Here is a 12,234-nt window from a genome sequence, read left to right as displayed (position 1 = left end):
CATGTGATGCTGACTGGAGTAATGATGCTGAAAATTCAGTAAAAAAATCATTTTAAATCACTTTTTTTATCAAATAAATGCAGCCCTGGTGAGAATAAGAGACTTCTATCAAAACATTAATTCGTGAAAACCTTACTAACCCCAAACATTATGAACGATAGTTTATGTTGTTTATCAAAACAGAAAGCAAATTTTGAGACATGTAGGATTCATTTATGGTTATTAGACATTAATTTGTGTGGTCTTTGCTAGTGGTTACTGACCATGGTAAAACTTTGCATTTATTTGACATATTTGACATTTTCTGGTAATACAGACCCAGACATTTTTACTAGAACGTTTTAATATAGGAAAATGCAATGTTTATGTGTATTTTTGAGCGTTACCACAAACAAATCATTTCAATTTGTTTGTCAGATACTTGTACCTAAAGCAACTTCAGACGAAACAAATTAAATGACCAAAAAATTATTGTTTAATGAGTTAAAACAACAACATCATACAGGGTTGGAACAAATACATTTTGGGTGAACTATCCCTTTAAACACAGGGTTTCAGCCCCCCAAAACTGCATATTTTGTGCGTGTTCTTATTTGACACCCAGTTCAGTTCTTGAACACTTTACTAATGAGCTAAAGAGTTGAATTAAACATGCAAAGTAAGAGAGTCATCTAAAATGTGCAGTGCTGGAGGTTCTCCTGGACCAGGATGGGGAAACACAGCTTTAACATATTCCTAACCCTCTCTCTGTTGTCCCATGTAGGCCAGTGGCGAGGCGGTGATCAGCCGCACACCGGAGCATCAGGAGGCGAGGGAGAGCAGCATGCAGGACGCCTCCTCCGTCTATGACCTGCTGAGCATCGCCATGGCCAGGAGGGGGCAGTACGGCATGCTGTCAGAGGTGAGATGAGTCAGCACAGATCCATATGGACCCTGCGCTTTGCAAACAGGAGCAAGTGACCTGTATTTGATGTAGTGGCTTCTTTCTCCTCCTTTGTCACAAGTCGCCTCTTTCAGCCTATCAATCTCTCTCTTCTCTTCTCCCAGTCGTGCTTATTGGGTGCTTATTGACCATTCCTCCTTCGTCCTGTCCTTCAGGTTGTTTCAGTAGTTGGGCCGTTGTGTGATGGTGAAACGTTCTCAGGTGAATCTGAATCTAAGTTCAATGTTTTCATTCAGTTAATATCAACTGAATCCATGTCATTTCACTGGTAACCCACTGCCATTACTCGGTATTACCAACACATGCCTGCGTGTATGTCGAATGTAAATCCCTTTCTCATCAAATTTAGGCTCACTTTCTCATGCATGTGCCATTATGTGATGTGTACAGGATACACACAATCCCCTATCCGTGCTGAAAACAACAAGATCCTTCCTAGAAATAACTAGTTATGCTGAGCAATGTCAACCGCATTATCATTTTCTTGGAAGGCTGATTCCTTGACTCAAAGTTTCCTTCTGACTGTGATGTTGTGTGTGATTGTTTGTCATCAGTGTTTGGAGCGGGCCATGAAGTTCTCCTATAATGAGTTTCATCTTTGGTACCAGCTTGGCTTGTCTTTGATGGCAAGTGGGAAGGTGAGATTCATGTCCTATTGTCGTCATCATCATCATCATCATTCTATTCATTTATTAGTCATTCAAAAAACTATTCTATTCCTATTACTTACCCTCGAGTTGTTTCAGACCTGTAGTTTATTTCTTCTGTTGAATACACAAGAAGATATTTTGAAGAATGTTGGTAACCAAACAGTTGACGGTGGCCATTGACTTCTGTATTATGTATTATGGAGTGGCTGCCGTTAACTGTTTGGTTACTAACATTCTTCAAAATACTTTCTTTTGTGTTCAACAGAAGAAAGGAATTCATACAGGTTTGAAACACTTGAGGGTGAGTAAATGATGACAAAATGCTCATTTTTGGGTGAACTGTAACTAGACTTGTTAAAAAAAGAAGGTTTAAAGAGGGTTAAAGGGATACCCAAAATTAACCACCACCAAAATCTAAATTCTCTCATCATTTGCTCACTCTTATGCTATCATAGATCTATATGATTTTCTTTCTTAAAATTTTTAGAAAAGTAATGTATCTGATACAAGTGAATAGGTTTCCAAATACAACTCCAGTGGATGAATACAAATTTTCTAAAGAAAATAATTTTACACTTTTATTTTTTACTTTAACTTTTTAACTATAAACTATTGATGCACTGAAATATATATATATATATATATATATATATATATATATATGTGTGTGTATATATTATTTTTTACCAAAACACTTTAAAGTTTTCAATTAGCCTGAAAACAGAAAATACAGTTGCAGTAATTAAATTGGTTATTTGGATCTTTATGCTGTTTAAGGTGTCATATTCTCAGGTGATATAACACCAGTCTTAGTAAAAGTTCTTCAACAACGAACTGCCTCTCCATTTTTCAGAGAGGTCGAGTTTATACATAAACCTAAGCACGTTTTGAAGCATGATGTGAGTACCTTGTGAAGTTTGCACAGGAAGTGACTTGGAAGTGCAAAAGACTGTCACTTCTCATTTGAGCTCCACAACATGCTTATGCTGTGCTTCACAACGTGCTTACATTTATGTCAAAGGTATTCTCAACACTTTCTTGAATGTGTTTACAACATTTGGCTAGAGTCAATGGATAAATATATATATTTGAATGATTTTTTTTAAAACAAGTGGATAAGCAACATAGACAATGTCCTGAATTGAGAGGAAATCCGTTTTTAACTGCATACACTTCTGGCTAATTGTTGGAGAACTTTTAGAAATATTACACACAACTAATTCTTTAACTGGGCATATAAACCAACTGTAAACGGCCACTAACAGAGGCCAGAGACGCTGAAGATGAACACAAAGAAAATACTGTAGCAGGCAGAACAAACTCACTTCACCATGCGCAAAATATTGGAACAAAATCCTAAATAATGAATTGGGGTTATAGAAATGTATCTCTGAGGGGAACCGACTGTCTTTAGAAAAGTATTTGCTTTTCATTTTACCTCCATACAGTGCATATTAATGTGGTATTTAAAAGCACAGCGCTGTTATGTTTACAGCGGTAACCAAGGAACCGCTTTATCGCTGCTGCTCCATAAGCGCCACCTGCTGTCAGAGAATGAATTTGCACTCTCATTCAGCTCGTCTGCTGTTTCTGTTTCATGCAGGCATGTATAATCAGGCATAGCATAATTTCACAAAGCTGAGGTCAAAACGCAGTGGTTCTGCAATTGTTTCATGCATTCTGATTCATATAAAGGCACAGTCAGGGAAACTCTGTGATAAACCGTGAAACCGTCAGAATCCTAAGAAAAAGGTGATACAGATTTTTGGACAAACCGCCCAGCACTAGTATGTAGTATTGTTTTGTGACATTGATTCATCTGCTGGGGTCGTATGGATTATTGGGACGACATGAGGGTGAATAAATAAATTTGAATAAAATAAATAAACATTTGGGTGGACTCCCTGTAGAATTATGTGAAACAATTTGGTGCTACAAAGTTAGAGTGAGTAGTGTAGTAATAGACCACCAATCATAAACTGCCTCAGTGTCTGCCTCATTGAATATTCATGAGCTTTCACGGTGATGGCAAATTCCTCTCTGCATTTTCCTTCAAGTGTTTAGTTGTTGTTTTGTATTATGTTTCAGAAGTCTTAAGATAACCAGAGCAAATACTGTATTTGTGACAACATCTCCACACATAGACAAGCAGTTATTAAAACAGGTCGTGCTCTTGTTGTGTAATCTGCTTGTCCAGTCAATGTTATTAACCTCATGAATATGCAAATGAGAATGTTCATCCAGGGTTTACGGATGTACTGAGTGATAAGCCAGAATGACCCAGGGTTAACGATTTTTATGAGTGAATGTTCACGCTTCTTCTGTTGTATGTTAATGAATGCAGGGTTTGTGACACTGCTACATTTTGAATTACTATACTATCTTACATGTGTGTTTGTATATTTGAAAGCTGTATTATTAATAATATTTTACAGAACGAGGGTGCTGTGTCAGTGCTTAAAGAGTGTGTAGCAATGAAACCACAGGACCCCGTCCCACCTCTGCTTGCAGCAAAAGTGTGCATCAACCAGCTGCACTGGGTGAGAGAAACACAACAAGCAGCACATGTGCACAATGTGCAGATTCATTAAGCAATAAATAAATAAATAAATAATACAGTAAAAATAAATAAAACAATATTTATATTTGGAGCAGTTACAATATAGAGCAGTTCCAGCCTCTACACTAACTTAAAAAAAATTAATTAATACTTTTATTCAACAACATGCATTAAATTGATCCAAAGTGACATTAAATACATTTATGTTACAAACTACTTATTTTAAATAAAGCTGTTCTTTTGAACTTTATATTTAACAAAAAAAAGAAAAAAAAAAAAAGGATCAAATTTTTCATAAAAATATTAAGCAGCACAACTGTTTTCAACATTGATAAGAGAAAAAAAATGTTTCTAGAGCATCAAATCAGCATATTAGAATGATTTCTGAAGGATCAAGTGATGGAGTAATGATGCTGAAAATTCAGCTTTGCATCACAGGAATAAATTACATTTTAAAATATACTCAAATAGAAAACAGGTACAGTGCTGTGAAAAGGTTTTTCGTGTTTTTTTATTTTATTTTTTGCATATTTGTCACACTTAAAAGATTTAGATCTTCAAACTAATTTTAATATTACACAAAGATAACCTAAGTAAATACAAAATGCAGTTCTGAAATGATGATTTCATTTATTAAGGGAAAAAAGCTGTCCAAACCTGCCTGGCACTACGTGAAAAAGTAATTGCCCCCTAAATCTAACTGGTTGTGCCACCCTTTGCAGCAACAACTGCAATCAAGCATTTGCGATAACTGGCAATGAGTCTGTTACAGCGCTGTGGAGGAATTTTGGCCCACTCTTCTTTGAAGAATTGTTTTAATTCAGCCACACTGGAGGGTTTTCGAGCATGAATGGACTGGTTAAGGTCATGCCACAGCATCTCAATCGGATTTAAGCCCGGAATTTGACTTGGCCTCTCCAAAAACTTAATTTTGTTTTTCTTGAGAAATTCAGAGGTGGACTTGCTGGTGTGTTTTGGATCATTGTCCTGCTGCATAACCCAAGTGCACTTGAGCTTGAGGTCGCAAACTGATGGATGGACATTCTCCTTCAGGATTTTCTGATAGAATGCAGAATTCATGGTTCCATCAATTATGGCAAGTCATCCAGGTCCTGAAGCTGCAAAGCAGCCTCAGATCATCACACTACCACCACCGTGTTTGACTGCTGGTATGATGTTCTTTTTATGAAATGCTGTGTTGGTTTTACACCAGATGTAACGGGACACACACCTTCCAAAAAGTTCAACTTTTGTCTCATCAGGTCCACAGAATATTTGCCCAAAAGTCTTGGGGATAATCAAGATATTTTTTGGCAAATGTGAGACGAGCCTTTGTGTTCTTTTTGGTCAGCAGTGGCTTTTGCCTTGGAACTCAACCATGGATGCTGTTTTTGCCCAGTCTCTTTCTTATTGTTGAATCGTGAACACTGACCTTAATTGAGGCAAGTGAGGCCTGCAGTTCTTTAGATGTTGTTCTGGGTTCTTTTATGACCTCCTGGATGAGTCGTCGTTGCGCTCTTGGAGTAATTTTGGTAGGCCGGTCACTCCTGGGAAGGTTCACCACTGTTCCAAGTTTTCTCCATTTGTGGATAATGGCTCTGACCGTGGTTTGCTGGAGTCCCAAAGCCTTAGAAATGGCTTTATAACCCTTTCCAGACTGATACATGTCAACGATTTTGTTTCTCATCTGTTCTTGAATTTCTTTAGATCGTGGCATGATGTATTCCTCTTTAAACATGCTTCACTTTGTCAGACAGGTTCTATTTAAGTGATTTCTTGATTCAACAGGTCTGGCAGTAATTAGGCTTGGGTTTGGCCAGTGAAATTTAACTCCGCTTTCTAAAATAATGTGGTTAATCACAGTTGTTTCATGATTTAACAGGAGGGGGCAATTAATTTTTCACGCAGGGCCAGGTAGCTTTGGACAGCATTTTTCCTTTAATAAATGAAATCATCATTTAAAAACTGATTTTGTATTTACTTGCATTATATTTGTGTAATATTAAAATTGGTTTGATCTGAATCTTTTAAGTATGACAAATATGCAAATAATTTAAAAAACAGGAAGGGGGCAAAAAACATTTCACAGCACTGAATTTTAAATTGAATTAATGTTTCACAATATTACTGTTTTTACTTTATTTCTGATGAGCGTAAGAGACTTCTTTCAAAAACATTAACAATCTCATCGACCCAAACTTTTGAACCGTAGTGTGCAACATCCCAGCAAAAGGAATAAGTAGCTTTATGCTATGAATGAAATAAGCAGTGTGCATTTCAGGAAAAGTCATTGGAAATATTAACTTTGGCATCCTTAAATAAGTCCATAAATCCTAATCCCATAAATCCTATATAATAGTAATATATTTATATTAAAAGTAGCTATGCTCATTGCATTATTAATTTAAAAGTGATTTTTGATCCAGATCAAACTAGAAATATTAAATCTGTTTTTTCAGCCTTTTTATAATAATCAGTGTACAGTATTCACCACTCAATCCTAGAAAAGATCTAGATTCATATCACTAATGACTCTGTTTTACATTAGTAACATTGCTATACTAGTTAATACTAATAAGACACAATGCAATGTACTGTACAGTCACAACACTATCAATCAAATACACACTGCAGCGTTGTTGACAGAGATTACGACACATCTGTTGGAAGTGCAGCGCTGAATACAGACAGCACGCCATAAGAGGCTTATAGCACAATAGAGCCGTATAGCCACAAAAAGTTAATGCAAAGGCTTTAATGTCAGATAGCACGCCATCCCACAGTCACACTTCAGACCGGCCCTTTATCATCCCAGCATCAAAACAGGGCATGCGGGGATTTGTCCTTAAGCAGTTGTCCTTGATGCTGATTCATGTCAGCATGTCTGGCATTTCAGTTAAAGAATATCATACAATATTAAGTCATGATTACATGATTAAATAAATAAAAAATATTTGTTGCAATTTTGCATGATATGCTTGGGCATTTGACATGACCTTTTTTCTGTTTATACACTACCGGTCAATTTTTTGTTTTTGTTTTTTACTTTTCTTTTTTCTTGTGAAATATTAGTGCAATTGAACTGTTTGTTATTTTAATAGATTTATACATGCAATTTATACCTGTGATGGCAAAGCTGAGTCTTCAGTGTCACATGATCCTTTAGAAATTATTGAAATATGCCGATTTAGTGCTCAATTATCACCAGTTATTATTGCCGCCCAATTATTAAAATGGTTCTTATTATTATCAGTGTTGATAACAATTTTTGGAGCTTGATATTTTGGTGGAAACTGTTTGAGTATCTAAAACCATTTTTTAAAATAATTTTAACAATTTCTAAAGGATCATGGGACACTGAAGACAGGAGTAATGATGCTGAAAATTCAGCTTTGACATCTCAGGAATAAATTATATTTTAATATACAGTGGTGGCCAAAATTATTAGGATACTAGTATTTTCACCAGCTAAATTTTTTTTCTTCTATCTTTTGCTGGAGTGTGTCAGTAGGAAATATCAGTTTACATTTCCAAACATTCATTTTGCCATTAATTGTAATAATCATTGAGATTTTTGTTTGCACAAGGAGTCTGACAACAGCCAGTGCTCCACACAGAGATCTGATCATCATCCAGTGAAGCATCTTGGAGACGTTGTTCTCCACAGTTCTTCTGGATTTAGTCTGTCTCAGTTTGTTCAGTTTGTTCATGTGATTCCAGACAGACTGGAAAACGATGAGATCAGATCTCTGTGTGGAGCACTCGCTCTTGTGCAAACAAAAATCTCACTGGATTATGCAATTAATGGCGAAATGAATGTTTGGAAATGTAAACTGATATTTCCTACTGACACACTACAGCAAAAGATAGGAATAACTGACTTAAAACCATTTTTAGCTGCTGAAAATACTAGTGTTCTAATCATTTTGGCCACCACTGTATATTAAAATAGAAAACAGCATATCAAAGGTTTTTATTTAGCATAAGCTTTTGTTCTAAGTGAATATTGTTCTTTGTTGGATTTGATCCCATAACCTTTCAGTATCCAGCTCAGATCTTTAACCTCAACACTACACCACCAATATATCTCACTGTAAGTTGAGAAGCACTGATATAAATCATCCAAACATCTAACACATGTGTAAATTTGTGTCTGTCAGCTGGAGGATGCAGTGTCCCTCTCAGCAGGTGTGGTTGCTTTAGGGGAGTGTGCTGGAGAGTCCCTTCCTCGAGCTCATCTGGCCATCGGACTGTGCCGTAGTCTGCAGGCCTCTGACGGTAAGCCCAGCCTTTAACCGCGGTTATCCTTCTCTGAACCTAAAAATGATCCAGGCCCCCAGCTGTCCTCAGCTGCTCTCTGCTCCCTCATGTCTGCAGTGACTCACTCTTTAACTGTGTGTTTGCAGCTACGCTGAAAGCCGATCGCGATGAGTTCAACAGAAGAGCGCTGCAGTCACTACGGAAGTACGCTTGATGTTTACCTCTTATATTTCAGCATGTGTACTTAACACAGATTGTGTTAAGGAGGCTTCAGCCACCCACTTTGTGTGGGAATTGTTTCAGTTGACCCTTTGCTAAGTTGGAAAAGCTGAATTTTCAGCATAATTTCTCCAGTCTTCAGTGTCACATGATCCTTCAGAAATCATTCTGATATGCTGATTGCAGCTCAAGAAACATTTATTTTGATTATCAATGTTGAAAACAGTTGAGCTGCTTATAATAAATTTTTGATCATTCTTTGATTAATAGAAAGTTCAAAAGAACAGCATTAATTTGAAATAGAAATAATGTAAAAGACTTACTTTTTATCAATCGAATGTAGCCTTGCCGAATAAAAGTATTAATTTATTTTAAAAAAAAATCTTACTGACCACAGACTTTTGCACAGTAGTGTATCTACAGTATATGCATTTTTTTTTCCCCAGTTAAAAACTAATGCTGTCAGCAGAAGAAAATAATCACAAATAATCTCAAGATTATTGATCAGTATTTATAAAATAGACTGAAATTGGTGATACATAAATTTGGTGAATGTCCACTTTATTTTATTTATTTATTTTTTCAATAAGCATATTTGTGACCCTGGACCACAAAACCAGTCTTAAGTCGCTGGGGTATATTTGTAGCAATAGCCAAAAATACATTGTATGGGTCAAAATTATTGATTTTTCTTTTATGCGAAAAATCATTAGGATATTAAGTAAAGATCATGTTCCATGAAGATATTTTGTAAATTTCCTACTGTAAATATATCAAAGCTTCATTTTTGATTAGTAATATGCATTGCTAAGAACTTCATTTGGACAACTTTAAAGGTGATTTTCTCAATATTTTGATTTATTTGCACCCTTAGATTCCAGATTTTCAAATAGTTGACTGGTTCTGTGGTCCAGGGTCACAATTATTAATGTTAATATCTTGAGTTCACTTTTTTTTCTTATCATGGTTATGTAATTAATGTGTTATGGAAACTTGATTCTTTTCATTTACATCAATGCTAATGTTTTAAAAAAATTTAATCATGTTTTTTAATCATGTTCCTACGCAGTTTGACAACTTCCTAAAGAATTTCAGTGTCACAATTAATTGCAGCATCTAATCTTAGTAAGGAGTCAGTTGTGAGATGACTGGCAAATGTCAGACTGGTAATAAGGTGATGAAAACTTCACACAGATTCTTTTTTGTCTTCAGAGCACATGCACTGGACCCTGGAGACCCTCAGATCTTCTTCTACCTCTCTCTGCAGCTCGCTCTGGTTCGACAGGTTAGCACGCTAACACATCAATCTCGCTGACTAGATGCAGAAATGCGTCAGTGTATTCGATTTCTGTTCTTCATATCTTCCAAGAAAAGAAATTTACCTTAATCTCTCTTCTTATTTTGCATGTCTGTGGATTTTTGTATCTTTTGTTTACACATAAGACTGTCAAGGTCACTTGACTGTGTGAATAGTTCATCTCATCATATTCCTACCCACTGTATGAGACCTCGTGTGTTTGTGGTAGGTGTCAGAAGCGATGGAGCCGTTGCAGTCGGCTCTGAATATTCGTGGGGATGATCTGCACTCTCTACACCTGCTGAGTCTACTGCTCAGTGCCCAGAAACACTACCAACATGCCCTTGATACGCTTAAACTCGCCATTATACAGCACCCGGACAACTTTAAGTATGTTTTATGTGTTTATTCTACTTCAAATGGGATAGTTCTCCCAAAAATTTAAATTCTGTCATTGTTTACTGAACCTCATGTCATACTAAGGTTACACTTGATAGTACACTTTCTACAAATTATAAGTAACTTTGCAACTACATGTCAGCTAACTCTCATTAACATTTTAGCAGAATGTTAAGTTAGGGTTAGGGTTAATAGAATACGTTGACATGCACTTAGTCAGTAGAATATGTGTCGGGGGAGCATCAAAATAAAGCAAAAATTAAGCAGACAGTGTACTAGTACTCTAATGCAGGTCCTGGAGAGCCACAGTCTTGCAGAGTTTAGCTCCGACCTTGATAAAAACTCCCCTGCCTGTAGCTTTCTAGTAACCCTTAGACCTTGATTAGCTTGTTCAGGTGTGTTTTATTAGGGTTGGAGCTGAAGTCTGAAGGACTGTGGCTCATCAGGACCTACATTAGCCACCCCTGTTCTAACGACTGCTATTTGACACGTTCTTAAGGCCATTGCACACTGAGTTCGAAATTTTCACACGTTGAAAAATAAATACGACTTCACATATTGTCAATCACGTTTAAACACTGCCTCTGAAACTTTCATCCATCATAAAAAAAAAGTGCTTTTCCAATCCGTAGCAAGCATTTTGAGAGGTGTTTTGACAATTCAGAGCCACCGTACAAGCGAACGCCAAAATCCACAATAGCGATTGTCAAGTTCATCCACCTCGTCTTGAGGCACAAAGCACTGTAAAGATCCTTGCACACTGAGTTCACAGAAATTGGTGGTCTTCTTTTTAATATGTGGCTCTAGTATCGCTAGCAAAGCATCAAACTGAGCCACTGACATCCTGAAGTAAACTTTGAATCGCCCGTGATAATCCAGCTGCTCCTTAATAAGGAGGGGGAACTCTCCGTCCTCGCTATATCTCAGGATTGGATGGACCCAATATTTCCTTTCTTTTTCTCTTTTTAAGAAGCGAGAGGACAACAAAATCATCCTCACAACTTGAAGGATCCATTTAGTACTGTTTTGCACATTTTTTCGCAACGGATTAATTAATACGTGTCAGACTCAGTGTGCAAGGTTTCTGTGCATGACGCATTTTTAGGATACGAAAAATCGCATATGAAAATTTCGGACTCAGTGTGTAATGACCTTAAGGCTGTGTTTACAGTAGTGCATTTTTGTTTTAAAACGCATAGCTTTTGATACAGTTACGCCTGTCGTTTACACTCCAGAGTTCGAAAAACTGAGACTTTTGAAGACGCTGCAGACCCCGTTTTAGTTTGAAAACTCCGGGGTTGCGTTTCAGTGTAAATGGACCAAAACAGAGACTTTTGAAAACGATGGCGTGGCTGTCCACATTCGCTCTGCGTATCCTTGATGACCATTTAACAATAACATCATGCTCATTGTTGTACCCATAGATATGTATGGGTAGATTCCCCATTCAACCGCTACAAGCATGTAGACGCGTCCGTCGTCTAAATAATAGGGAATCTACCTATACATATAACTATGGTTGTACCTGCATGAATGGTCATGTGACATGCGTTTTCGGTTGTGTAGTGTGGATGGAGATCGTTTCTGAAACGCAGTAAAAACGCCAGTGTAGATGAGGATCGTTTTCATTTTAAAGGGGTCATCGGATGCAAAATTCACTTTTATATGTTGTTTGAACATAAATGTGTGTTAGCAGTGTTTGTACGCATCCACCCTATAATGATAAAAATCCACTCAGTGTTTTTTTTTAATCCCTATAAATAATATCCCCTTTCTCAAATCCCGTGTGACGTCACACAGACCCAGGCCCCTCCCACGATTGTTGATTGACACTAGCGTTTTACTTTAGACCCGCCCTGAGTGAACTGTCATCAGTCCGTCATTGTTTCGACGCCAGTGCAGGAAT

The 12,234-nt window shown here is 37.0% G+C and overlaps 1 protein-coding gene across 1 annotated transcript in view; it reads left to right on the top strand.

Annotated features, from left to right (window-relative positions):
- ttc7a (tetratricopeptide repeat domain 7A) overlaps positions 1–12,234 on the top strand; it is a 54,629-nt gene that overhangs the window by 16,262 nt on the left and 26,133 nt on the right. Inside the window, exons 10-16 of the mRNA XM_058796868.1 lie at positions 764–901; positions 1,498–1,581; positions 4,029–4,133; positions 8,314–8,431; positions 8,560–8,617; positions 9,845–9,917; positions 10,159–10,319. Coding sequence (XP_058652851.1) covers positions 764–901; positions 1,498–1,581; positions 4,029–4,133; positions 8,314–8,431; positions 8,560–8,617; positions 9,845–9,917; positions 10,159–10,319 — 737 coding nt within the window. The remainder of the gene's footprint in view (positions 1–763; positions 902–1,497; positions 1,582–4,028; positions 4,134–8,313; positions 8,432–8,559; positions 8,618–9,844; positions 9,918–10,158; positions 10,320–12,234) is intronic.

Source organism: Onychostoma macrolepis, chromosome 13, assembly GCF_012432095.1.
Source record: "Onychostoma macrolepis isolate SWU-2019 chromosome 13, ASM1243209v1, whole genome shotgun sequence".
Classification (NCBI taxonomy): domain Eukaryota; kingdom Metazoa; phylum Chordata; class Actinopteri; order Cypriniformes; family Cyprinidae; genus Onychostoma; species Onychostoma macrolepis.
The sequence above is the reverse complement of the archived record's forward strand: the minus strand, read 5'-3'. Positions and strand labels throughout refer to the sequence as shown.